The sequence below is a fragment of the Capsicum annuum genome, chromosome 1, assembly GCF_002878395.1.
Source record: "Capsicum annuum cultivar UCD-10X-F1 chromosome 1, UCD10Xv1.1, whole genome shotgun sequence".
In the NCBI taxonomy this organism is placed as follows: Eukaryota; Viridiplantae; Streptophyta; class Magnoliopsida; order Solanales; family Solanaceae; genus Capsicum; species Capsicum annuum.
Genome location: NC_061111.1, coordinates 207,918,726 through 207,932,729, shown reverse-complemented (window position 1 = coordinate 207,932,729; position 14,004 = coordinate 207,918,726). Strand labels below are relative to the sequence as shown.

General features: G+C 33.0%; 1 protein-coding gene across 1 annotated transcript; it reads right to left on the bottom strand.

The window, feature by feature from the left end:
• Nucleotides 1–205: 205 nt before the first annotated feature.
• On the bottom strand, nucleotides 206–7,041 carry LOC107848506 (probable phospholipid hydroperoxide glutathione peroxidase). The gene is made up of 6 exons (XM_016693288.2): nucleotides 6,542–7,041; nucleotides 4,175–4,251; nucleotides 4,018–4,079; nucleotides 2,440–2,558; nucleotides 2,191–2,358; nucleotides 206–587 (listed from the first exon to the last, which is right to left on the bottom strand). The coding sequence occupies exons 1-6, from the start codon at nucleotides 6,803–6,805 to the stop codon at nucleotides 558–560; spliced, it is 720 nt and encodes a 239-aa protein (XP_016548774.1). The 5' UTR covers nucleotides 6,806–7,041; the 3' UTR covers nucleotides 206–557.
• Nucleotides 7,042–14,004: the final 6,963 nt, after the last annotated feature.

The following is a 14,004-nucleotide window of genomic DNA, read 5'->3' as shown; positions in this document are numbered from 1 at the left end:
CTTGTATGCAATCATGCAATTTGTTTTCAAATTTTGACCAATAAGTATGTTTTAAGTTAATGAAATAGTTTATTTATGACTAAAATTATTTGGAGGGATATTATCTTGATAAGTTGAAAAGAAGTAATTCACATTGAATAAATTTAAAAAAATTTAGAAAAAAAATTAAAAAATTTGAGGGCATTTTTGTCTTTACATATCCATGGATTACTAATCCCATCAAATTGGGTGTATTAGTTATACACCCTATAATATCATGTAGGATGTATAACTAATCCATATATTAATATATTAATTATACATTGCTCCAAAGTTGGTAGCAAACAATGTCTTTTAAGTAATTCCACCATTTCATCCATAGATTATGAAAATAATCCACACTACCAAACGGGTCCTTAGGATTGACAAAACAAATCCATGAGATATCTGCTTCTCATATAATTTTAAGCAAAGTTGAGAGTGGAAACACTTCAGTTGGACACATCGAAAGATGTTTCGTCTCGTTTTCCTCCCTCTTATGTGTACATAAAAAAAGTAGGAACCAATCTCCATACAAGTTATGTTGCCAAAAGTTTCTGAATATCCTTCTGCAATATATTGAAAAACATTACTTAGAAACAGTAGAAACCTAACACAAATTATGAATGCAGTTGAATGAAAAATTAGGAAACAACTATTAAAAATGCAGCTTCGCTTGTTATATGTCCTGTGAATAATATTTCATCAGCTTTCCTACCTTTCTTAACGAAAGGTGAGATCTGAACTTGTGTGCCTCAAATATTCCCACCAGTATAGGTACCAAATAACTCTACTACTTAAAGTTTAAGACACCTAGAAGTGCACTCAAAAATTGTGTTATGTCGATAACAAACTCCAAACACATTTTCATGTCCATTTAATTCCTTTGTGAATCGGAGATTAACCGGAAACAAGGTAGTTATAGCGCTTTTGTCCAGTCAAGCAATAAGCAGTGCACGCATAGTGTGGGGTATTTAGAAGCACATCAGGTCGAAGCTTGTGATCATATACCGGGCTACTAGAAATAACTCATGCGAGATATAGTGCTAGTTAAGGTTGTGAGGCAGACTTTTACCATACACTGGGGGTAAACAGACTACCTGTAGGAAACACATGTATCGAAGTAAACCAATCATTGAAGTCACATTTGTATTTGTTTTGGGTAATTGATTTAGTCCTAAGGTTCATTTTGTTTTTACAACTTGAAAACATGAAATTACTTGACGCATTGATTTGATACTAACATGAAATTATTATAATCTCACCCTCTGTTATTCTTCCTTCTGTTTTTTTCCCTCCTTCTATTTGTAAAGATATGGCACTTGGACCTAACTCAACCCCAAAACTCACTTCATGAAGGGTTGAAAATTTATTGATCTTTTAGCAGGTTATTGGTATGAATGAACATATTATAGAATCTAGAATGTAGACGAATACAGCACGGGCAGTTGAGTATAGCAGTATCATGCCTTTGTTTTGTTCTGTGACAAAAATGAAAAACTTGCAAGGATTGCACAAGTCCACATAGACAAACCACCAGTCCATTTCCCAAAGAATGTGGGACTCTAACCCACTCTAATACCACCCTTCACGCTCAGGCCCAACTGAAGAGTGGACTGGGAGCCCGAATCGGGATGGACCTAACTGTGATACTATGTAATTCATAAGGTAGGGAGAATTCCTCACACTGTTGTGGTAAAGTATAGGATCTCACTCCTCATACTGTTGTACTACCTACCATATTATAGTGGCTATCCATTGCTAGAAATGTTTTCCCACCATGATTTGTTGGCACAAATGCCTCCTTTGAAATAGAAAAGTAAGAGAGATCCACCAATTAACATGATAATATTTACTATCATTACAACAAGCTTATGATCACCGAACCAGGAACTGCAATCTTTTGACTCACATTGAAGCTCTTAATGTTGCAAGCTAAGGTTGCCAAGTCACGTGGCTCTTTTACTCAAAATTACCAGATTCACCGAAATCTTTCCTAATTCTTATTTTTCCTTTTAATTCCCACCTATTCTTCCCCTCGAGTTATAAGAAAGTACCTATGACTTAGTGGGAGATAAATTATATCACAGCAGATTTAAAACCAATTATGAAGCTTCCATGACTTCAGACATTGTTCTATATATACAAGAGACAAGATAAAAGAATGAGCACCTCTATTTGGAAAGGCGACGTTGTTGGTGGATACCTCTCAACAACTTTACCATTTTTGTCCACAAGAAACTTCTCAAAGTTCCACTTAACCAGATCACCTAAAAATCCTCCTGCATTTGATTTTAGGAACTGGTAAACTGGTGCCGTGTTTGGCCCATTAACGTCAACCTGTTTCATATCTTATTAGTTCATTGATTATACAATTACCACAGTCTGTCTACATTATATGCAGGGGAATTTAATGCAAACCTTGTCAAAAATTGGGAATTCAGCTTTAAACCGTGTACAAGCAAACTGCTTAATCTCCGGATTTGATCCTGGCTCTTGAGCCCCAAACTGATTACATGGAAAAGCAAGAATCTCAAGTCCTGCAAGGAATGTGATCAAATGAGTTGGAAAGATACGCATGGGATAAACTACGCGCATTTAGCATTCTTTGAACATTGAAAATTACAATACTGAAATTTAACTAATTAAAACAGTACATATTCAATAGTTATGCAATAAAAGAAACCGTACAAGAATTAATACATATTTTAAACCAGTGGCGCAATGAAAATATAACGTGGACTTGCTAATAAGATGCCTCATTACGGAGGCTACTAACGAAGCATCCGATGTCTTTTTTTAGTGACTCTAGTTAAAAAAGCTGCATGACCTATGAGATAGCAGTCTTTTTTTTGAGGATGCCCGGGAACAACTCCTAGGTCAATTAAGGAGAAAATGTTGGAACCTCATGGGTAAGGATAAGGTAATGGAATTGATAGAGAAATTCATAGCAGCCCCTGCACCCATTGATTTTGCACCTTCTAACATCTCGACTTGAGAATTCTCCTCACGCTTTTTCCATCACGATTTTCATAGGAGTTTGTGCAGTTTCAGCACTTGGGAAATGGAAAGCTAAAGATTTTTTCCAAGAAAATCAGACTTTCTTTTTCCTACAGTACTACCTAAGAGTAGCCTTGGCGTAATGGTAAAGTTTTTGTCGACTTGCCGTGTGACCAGGAGGTCACGGGTTTGAACTGTGGAAACAGCCTCTTGCAGAAATGCAGGGTAAGTCTGTGTAAAGAAAGACCCTTCTGGTCAGGGCCTTCCCCAGACCTTGCACATAGCGGGAACTTAGTGCACCGGGCTGCCCTGCCCTTTAGTACTACCTGAGGCTAAGAGTACAGGCATTGTAAAGTTTCATGACTTCTTTTGACTGGCTCATACACCTGACATTGAAACTACTTCATATCTCAATGAAACTAAGCACTTCATATTCCATAAATAATTACAGCCGGACTAGTAATCATCAAATGTCACTGTTCATCGGTAAAGTCCATCTTATTGCAATAGGAATGAACACAAACAAATAAGTTTTGCATCTACGAACGGGCACATACCATCAACTCAAGGGAGCATCTTAAATAAGAGAATTGAATGGCTACGACTAATTGAGTCCAGTATTCATCATGACCTTACATCTCGATTCTGTCAATTTCAGGTTATAGACTTCTTTTGTCCCCACATTTTATCACGGGGAGGAAACTATTCTACGACTAAGAAACAGGAATAGATTTTGAAAGCAATCATTATGCCATTCAATTTTCTTTTAGTTGTTGTGCCACATGTTTAATATCAGTGGCTATCTTTATTATGACCAGAATAAAGACATTTATTTTCTACTATATCTGTTATAATTTAAAACGCTTCATGGGGAACTAACAGAAGCACCACAAACTATACAAATATAGGAGAAGCATTGCCACTTCAAGAGAGTTCGAGTGCCAAACTTCAAGAGAGTTCGAGTGCCAAACGTATTCAATCCTAAAGCATGTAGCTCACCTTGATTTTTATACTTCTCATACAAACGAGAGAGCTCTGTGTAATTTGATGTTGTCAAGCCACTGAATGCAAAACCAGTTTCTCCAGTCAGATCATTAAACTACGGTAAAAATATCTGAACATTAAACAGTTCAGTTAGAAATTGAGGAGAAAGTACCATCTGGAAGCAACGTTAACAATTAGAAGAACCTTTCCCTTAAATGTGTTAAGTGGAACATCTTTCCCATCAATATCCTGCATCAAGAAACAAATGAAAATAAGGAAACATACTTGTTACTCTGCTGCATAAAAACATCTAAACAGATCAACATGTACAATCGTATCTTGTAGATGAGGATATATTTCTGCTAGCATCTCTTTCAGCATAATATAAAAAATAGAACTTATAACATCAAGTTCCATTAAGTGTTGTCGAGATGAGTAATGATCTCTTGTATATTGCCATACTGGGGATTCCAATGGATAAAAGAAGAAGCTGAGAAATTCCCTTCATGGTGTAAGTTACAGCATGAATCTTTGTATGCCAGTGCACCTCTCTTGTGATATTGCCATACTAGGGATTCCAATGGATAAAAGAAGAAGCTGAGAAATTCCCTTTGTGGGGTGAGTTACAGCACGAATCTTCGTATGCCAGTGCACCTCTCTTGTGGCATTAACTCTGACTTATTCACCAATGCACAACTGGTACACCCTCAAACGCGATGAGCACAAATTTATCTCAATTCGGCTTGGAAAATATCAGTGTTTCATCTGCAAATAGAAGGTGTGAAACTGATACCTCCTTCTCATGATAAAACACTTATACTAAGCCTGGTTGGTAACCTTCTCCGATGAATTTGCTTCAATCAGAGAGAGAGAGGCATCTCAGTTTATAACGTTATTTCCAGTAATCCTAACAGCTCATACCAATTCCAACAGGGAACAAGTGCTCCGGTCCTAAGTAGTAGAGTTACTGAACATATGCCCTCTTTACATGGGTATATCTAAAGCTTATCAATTTTACCAACAATAACATAAAGGGTAGGCATTAGACAAGGTTTATTTTCCTCAACAGTTGTAGATCCGTGTGGTCTGGCTCTTTCCCAGATCCCGCGCATAGCAGGAGCTTTAGTGCACCAAGCTGGCCTTTTTTTTAACTATGGAGACTAACATCATCAAGTGAACATAATCATCAATACAATCACCTTAAATCAGATGCTAGATTCGATCTACAAGCCATAAATCAGAGACAACTTATAATTATTACATTTGGAACACTAACAGATACATGATTCTGAGTCTAGACAAAGACAAGGACATATTTTTGTTTAGTCTTTCAATATGTGAACTTAATTCTAATTGCATACACGTTTATCATGATTACCAATTACGACAACATATATCTCTCCTGGGTTGGGATATCCTGTGGGATTATAATAATCCCGCCCTCTATATGAGATAGTAATCCCACCATTGTAGCACAAATGGTGAGATGAAATAATCTCATAATTAACTAATACGTCAAACCAAACATGGAATAAAGTTAATCCCAAATTTTATACCGGGATTGTTATCTTTATCCCACCTATCAAATTACATTTGGTACACACGAGGGAATAAGCAACAATATCCTGTAGGATTATTTTATTCAGTAGCAATTCGACCATTTCAGTACAACTGATGGGATAAAATAATCACAGAATTAGCTAATACCCCAAATCAAACATAGGATAAAGTTAATTCCAAATTTTATGCCAAAATTATTATACTTATCTCACGTACCAAACGTCCCATGTGCAGGGGCGGACCTACGTTGTATTTTGGGGTGCTCCGGTACCCACTAAACTCGATGCAGAATAGGTATAATTACATAAAAAATATATGAAAGTAGGTATAAAACATATAAAAGCACCCACTATAACAAAAGTTGGTTGGGTGCATTGGCATGTATGTTGATCTTAAGGTCCGGGTCCGCCACTGCCCATGTGAGAGTCTAAACAAAAGAAAACATATACTTCCTCCCAAAAAAACTGCAATTTAACATATTTATAGTCTTTAAACATCTGAATTTAATCTAAAGAAATTAAACTAATCTTAATTTTATAACATTTGTCTATTAATTTGTGAACAAAGAATATAATGGAGCATATTGGTGATGATGGGAAACAATACAATCTATCCAAATGTTGTATTTATCAAGACAATACAATACAGTATAATAGAACACAACAAAATACAATATGATATATTATGAAATAATATGTAACAACTATCAAACAAAATGGAACTCAGAGTCTTTGACACGGGAAACATACAATCTATCCAAATATTGTATGCTACAAGACAATCTACAGTACAGTACAATACAACACAATAAAATACAATACAATACATTATGAAACAATATGTAACCATCCAACAAAGTGTAATTCAGAGTCTTGACAAACCAAAAGTTATGAATATAACATTTAACACAATACAAGACAGTAAAATACAATATGATACATTACGAAACAATATGTAACAACAAAGTTAGGAATATAACCTTAACAGTGAAGTCATAAATAGTCTTCTCAGTAGCAGCTCTAGCATAGACAGTGCCTACATTCTTGGATTTCAATGAATACCCAAATGATTTAGAGGATGGTAAAGAGAACCCATATTGGAAAAATGAAGATTTGGAAGAGCTACAAGAAGTTGGTTTGTAGACAGAAGAAGAAGTGTTGTAGTAAAGATTCAATTTGGCTTGAGAAAAAATGGGACATATTGGTGAAAATACTGATGAAGAAGAAGCAACATAGGATGCCATTTGAGTGTTGAATTATCAGATTTTGCGAAAAGCTCAAATTTGCAATCAAGAAGAACAGCGAGTTAGGTGAGAAAATTCGACAGTGGAAAGTGTGGAGAACTTATTTTTGTTAATTTGATTTAGTTGGGAGACAAGATCGTGAGAGTGGACTGTAATGATACACGTGGTTGGTTCCTCTTTTTGTTTTTTTTGGTGGTAGAAGTGGTTGGTTCCTTGCCTTCTGCCAGATGCTCATATATTTAAATATGGATAAAAGAAAATTGGTTAATGGATAATGTGGATTTTAAAATTAACCGTGATTTTAAAAAGAATTAGGAGTGGCGCGGGCTAAAAGTTAGTAAAATAAGCTCAATGTTTTTTTTAGGGAAGTTACATAAGCTTAACATTTCAAAATATTACTGAATTATGAAATTATCTAAATTTTATTTTGTATTAATAAAATAACTCAACTAATTTTTTTTTTCTTTTTAGAAAATCAGAGCCTCATTTTAAATAACCTATTCCTTATTGTTATTACACTCATCCACCTACAAATTGAGTTTCATCTAACTAAAGAGTAAAATCTTATTTTTCTGATAAGCCTAAATCTCTCTCTTTTTCCCTTTCTTTCTGTATTTCTCCAGAAATTCATTATATTTCTTGACCTTTTTTTGTGTTACAAAAATTTTATGTTTTATGAAAAACTTTGAATTATGAATGATAAATATAGTAAAAAAATATGGCAAACGAAATTATAATAGATCGTGACTTGCAAGTTTATGATAGATCGATAACACTCCATCATATATTTACTTAAACTATAAATTATCTAGAACAGTTATACGAAGAAATTTACCCAGAAGAATATTATTCAGATTAAAAAAATGTTAGAATATATTAGACAAACTAGAGAAAATCAAGAAAATCTAAATAATGAAATTAATTATAGAAACCGAATTAAACAAATAATGAAAGACCTAAAAGAAAAACTAATATGGATAGAAAAAACCTTAGAAAATTTAGATAAAAGTACATGTGATAGTTTATATAATTTAAAAACCTCACTACGAGAAGAACAACACAAAATAATAAATAACATCGAAAATCTAGAATTAGATATATATTATAGCACAGATAGGATAAATTATTATACAAGAATTTGTAACTCTACAATTATAACAGGATAAAATAATTAATGAATATATCTTACGAAAAAAGTAAATTATTAAAAGATATTAAAACAAAATATCCACGCACTAATAAAAATAGATTCACTAGAAACCTACTAAATCTATTTAATAATCTATTAAATCCGCGCACCCCCTCCAAATGGTATTCATCCCAAACTGGTGTCTCATTTGTTTTTAGTATAGAAACATTTTCTATAACATAGGAAAGAAAAGTGTTGTCTATTTCGTAGGTTGTAGCTCCTCTTTTTTCCTTTTTAAATTCCTGAAACTAATGTACAATAGATAAAAAGGAATTTAATATGATACAAGGGGAAGATTTATCAAAAGTATTTTAAAATTTAAAAAAACTAAAAAAGAATTCAAAATAAGGGAGAATACGTAATATCAAACGTGAAGAAAAGGTCTCTAAAATTATCCCTAATATATGGTTGTACCAACTTTATTCGAATTTAGTACATAAACCAAATTTTCTATTGAATTTACATCTAGTAAAATTTAAATCCTTACTCTTAATTAATTACAAGTCGAATTATTAAGCGGTAAGTTCTCTTCACTTCAATTCTAAATTCGTGAATTCAAATCATCAAAAAAGTCATTAAAAAAAGAGTAAAATCTTCTAGGAAGGGGTTAAAAAAGATTTATTTTTTTGGTTAACCAATATTTATATTAATAATAACAGTGGTAGAGTAATATTACAAGGAAGACTGCTTAGACTAGATTGAAAGCAAAAAAATCAGTTCCATGTCCTATTTGGTGGTCATTACATAGGCTAATTTTTCTTTCAAAAATAGTTTCTACCATGTCTATTTAGACTGCTTTTCAGGCAAATACCGAAGAAACTACAGAGTCTTTAACCTTCAAAATTTGCAAATGTTGCTCCCTTCGTTGCCATTATATTTGCCACCTGGTTATGCTCTTTAAAGCAGTGTTGCATCATTGGAGCTCTTAGTCTCCTTTTGCCATATGTAGCAATTGATTGGTGGTGACAATATTTTTATTTTTTCATCTCAAGCTTCTAGACTTATAACCAAGATCAACTCCTGTAGAACTTGCATCCTTGTAAGTTGCACCAGTTTGTAGGATCCTTTAGCTTGATGTCCCTGACTGTTTTTATGAGGAAAAAAGGAACAACATTTAGTATATTTACTTAGCTATTTGCTTTTCTTTAAAACAAACAAAGTTGGAGTTAACTTACATTCAGTATTTGAGTTTTCTTTAAACTTGTGTAGGTACCAAATCCAGCATTCTTTGACCTTTTTGATCCACCTACTGCAACATCTTCTGTATTTGTAATGCTTCTTCTCTTGTGTCCAGCATTTTCTCTTCTTCTAAGAGCTAGTTGACTCTTGATTTCTTGTGTAACCGAAACTGTTGTATCACCATAAAAAGTTGATCATGCATCTTTCTTGAACCTCTTAACTCTACTTGTATCAATACAAACTGTTGAAGATATAGCTTGGCTTGAACATGTTGGTACATGTTGACTTCAACTAGTTTGTGCTGATTTTTTTGTGGGTTTTGGTGCAGGTTGGCTTGAGCTTCTAGGATGACTACTTCCTTGAGAACTTTGACCAGTAAACTTGGTCCATTGTGAATTTGGATCAAGAACCTTAAAACTCAAACATAATAGTTAATAAATGAAAAAATCAACATGAAAAAATAAAATCAAATGTAAAGTGACTGTTTTACCTTATAATATTTTCTGTTATGGCCTTGTTCATGACACTTAAAACATGTTATTTTCACCCCTTATTTGGACAACTTTTCATATTTCTTCCTTAATTCATCTTTGCTCCTTCTTCTATTTCTTGCAGGCCTACCGTGCATTTTCTTAAGTTCAAGAGGCCCAATCTTTGAATTATTTGTTTCAGGCCACATTTTCATATTGAATATTGGTTGGATGAAGTGACAATAAACCTTCATGAAATTTTGTTTCTTATACCAATGCTCTATATAAGGTTCAGATTTCTTTTAAATATGATACAATGCACAGATAATATGTTGGCAAGAAATGCCTCTCAATTGCCAAGTTCTACAACTAAAAGTCCTGCTAGTCAAGTTCACTATATGCCTATACCGTCCTTGTCCAATCTCAAATCCAACATCAGCATTCCAAATCACCTTGCAAGTCCTAGCCCTGTTCTTATTCTCCTCCAATATAAGCTTAGCCATAGTTGCAATATCACATATCCAATTATTGACAAACTTAATTATGTCCGCTGTTCTAGTCATTATTTTTCTCCTATTTTTCTCCAACATGATAATAATAGAATTGTGTCTACTAGATAAGATCCATGAATTAAAGGTCTTACATATGTTATTTTCAACAACATTATAAACACCTAATTTTTTACCAAAACCTAAGTGTTTTTTGCCATTTTAGTGTACAATTTTTTTTAGGGTTTAAATTAGATATTTTAAATTTATCTTATTTTTACTAAATTTATTTTAAAATTTTTGAAAACTACAAAAATGGAGTCAAATTTTAAATAGATTTTTATTTTATTGTTTATTAATTTTTAGAATTTTTTTTTTCTAAATTATATTTGTTTTCTTATTTCAACTTTTAATAAAGAATGTTGTGATATTAATATTTTTTAATCATATTCCTAAGACTAGCTAAATAACTTGTTTTGTGCTTTGTTATTTTTAAATAGATTTTATTATTTTTATTTTATTTAAAATATTAATTAAAAGAAAAAAAAAAGAATCCTAAACTACCATTCCCATACCCTAAAACCACATCCCTATTTTCCCTCCAACATACTCCCATCATTCCCTCAACTTCCCACATCCACACTCATCTACAGAACACTACACACACTATACTTACCACACTATACATACCCATATACAGATATACACACAGAGGGGATGGAAGATTTAAAAAAAAAAAAAGAAACATGCACACTTGAAAAACAAAAGAGTAAAAAAGAAGGGAAAACAGTAGGAAGAAAGAGGAAGAAAAAAATAAAACATAAGAAGAAGAGTTTGAATTTGAAGTTCCGGTCGAGTTTTTGGTGACGTCTATCGTGCTTCTCTTTCAGTTAATTCATTATTCAGGTTTTTATCCCATTCTACACTATTTATTTTATAAGTTTCGTCGTGAGTAAAAGCATGAATAAGTTATTTTCAATGGTTTCTTACGTTATCTAGCGTGTATATTTCGTTACTTTTATGTAGTTCGTGCTCTACATTTTAAAAATATAATTCGTTTGTTGGTTTGAAATAATATTCATTAAAATAATTTTGAGTTTTGAGTAAGATAATTTTTAGAGTTGTTAACGTTAGAAGATATAGTGATACATTTAATTAGTGCGCGATTAGTGTAATTGTGTTTAAATGAGAACAAGAATATAGGATTCATGCATGCATGCATGCATGTAAAAAATAGAAAAAGAGGGATAACCAATAAAAAAAATACACTCACACCTGCGCACATTATTCTTCATATACTAACTGATGTACTTAACTAGAAATGAAACTAACTAAATTTTATTACTTTCCTGTCAACATTCTGTTTCCATAATCCTGCAAACCAAATGTTGTTATAAATTATTGTCGTTCAAAGCAATATCGAAAATGTTATGTAACTTCAGAAATACGTAGCTTTTCTAGCTAGAATCTTCATATGGTGTTTCAAGATGAAGTTGATTATAATTGCGTGATTCCTTATTCCAGTCACGTCATGTGAACCACTATCTCCAAATATACTGTAAAGTGGTTAAATTAGATTCAAACTGAGATAAAATATAAGACGTAGTTCACAATGACATTCTAGTAAGTTGGAATAAATTGGAGTTTGATACATGGTTAATGACTTGATTAATAGTTTTCTTAAAGGAAAAAGTGGCACTATCGACGAAGGTTTGCTAACTATTCCATGTTCTATTATCTTGAGGCAAAGGTTACAACTTTTAGTGCATAATTACTGTGATCTATATGCTGAAGGACATTAGTTTACATTTTTTGATGCTGAAAAAAAAGCTTCATTTTGAATCCTTCTAGTCTACATGTTTACTCATAACAATCGATCTTGTAAGAGAGTGAATTCATAAAAAATGAGTTAAGTTCTTAACTTCAAAGAACATTAAAGTTTATTATAGAGGTGAAAATTAACGATGAAGTTGGAAAGCCCTGCTACCAACCATCGTTATAATAAAATTAACATATCGTTTTAAAGCTGATCTAATCGAGATAGATAGTTTTTTTTTACTTGTTAAAATCTTGCTTAAACATGAGAAAAATGGAAACGATTCATAAATGCGACAAAGGCACGAGAAATATACCAAAACTCGTGGTAAGGTCGAAAAGTACTACTATCGGCAAGCCACACATCAATACATATTTTAAATATATTCAAATATAAATAAAAGCGGGATAGAAGTCACTTTTAGGCCAACAAATATTATATATCCAAAAGATTAATTTAAGCCAGACATAAGTCATTAAAGCGACCGTGCTAGAACCACGGGACTCGAGGGGTGCCTTACACCTTTCCCTCGGTCAATAGAATTCCTTATTTGGATTTCTAGATCATAGACCAAAAATTCATTTCCTTTTGAATAGGGATTCAATAAGGTGACTTGGAACACCCAAACTCAATTCCAAGTGACGACTCTGTAAAATAAATAATCCCTTTTCAAAACGTCAGTTTAATTGGAAAAACCAGTTTTCTCTAAAAGCAACTCCCTAGCTGGGTTAGGGCGGTAAAAATAGGGGTGTGACAGATGATGACTCTGCTGGGGATAATCAGAATTCAAGCTTTTATATTGACTTATTTGTCTTTATTTAATTTTGATATTGTATATTATTGGCCTAAATGTGTTATTTGCCTACATGTTTAACTGCTTTGATATTATTTGAATTGCAATATAAACTGTTTTCTCTCGCGCACCCATTTGAGTCTTTTGATATTCTTTATATTCGGAGATACGGTATACACTCCCGAGCCTTGAGATACTAGAGATGCGGCAACGCTCCTGGGAAGGATTCTATAGTCACACATGATTTAGGATGGAAAGGACTAATGGTGAGGCCGGAAAGCACTGCTACCGGTAAAGCTGTCCCTACCCGACTCGAGTTGTCTGCTCATTTTACAGCCAGTCTAGACACCTACCTCCAACAGGTTAAACCTAGTGGAACCGAATCTTAGACATAATTATCCCTATTAGATTCCGTTTTATTTGCATCACATGCATTTTTGACTTAGTGGAGGCTCGACAAAGGTTTAAATGTCTAAAAGTACCCTCTTTTAAGACAATCCATTTTCTATGCAACTAGTTGCATTAACTATTAAGCTATTTCGAATGTTGACCGACTTTAGAATCCATTAACACAAGAGAGGCTGAAAATTGCTCTCTAAAACCTATTCTTCTTCGAAACCCAAATGAGATGCGAGATTTGCTTTCACAATAAAAAATAAAAATAATTTATAAACTATCGAGTTTGCCGCAATTTGGATGAACTACGCACACCTGTCCGTGAGATACGTAGGCAGCCCACCATGTGTTCGGTGATCCTAAAAAATGAAGGTTGTATTTTCTTTTAAAAAAAAGAGTTTTGATCCTTATAGAAAAAATCAATCAATTTATTTTCAAAAATTTAAAAAAAAATTATTAATAAATTCAATAAAATCATTTTCTTTTCAAATAAAAAGCGAATTTCTTCATGTCTCCTGCTTCACGAACTACGCTCACATGATTCTCATATTAATGAGATACGTAGGAAACCTTTCTTAGGTTCGGTGATCTTCATTCAATATGAAAAAAAAATTATTATTGATATATTTTTTTTTAAAATAAAAAATAGACAAAAGGGGCGTTAGTCTCGTTCAAAAGAAATCCTTTGATTAAAACAAAAAAAAGAAAGAAAGTGTTCAAAAATAGAAAAGATAAAAAAAAGAGTATTTTTCCTCCCTATTCAAAAAGAAAAAAAGTTTTTGCTTCATATTTTTCCTGAACTACGTCTGACCTGATTCTTGTTTAACAAGATACGTAGGCAACTCTTCTTTTGAGTTCAGCCTCATCT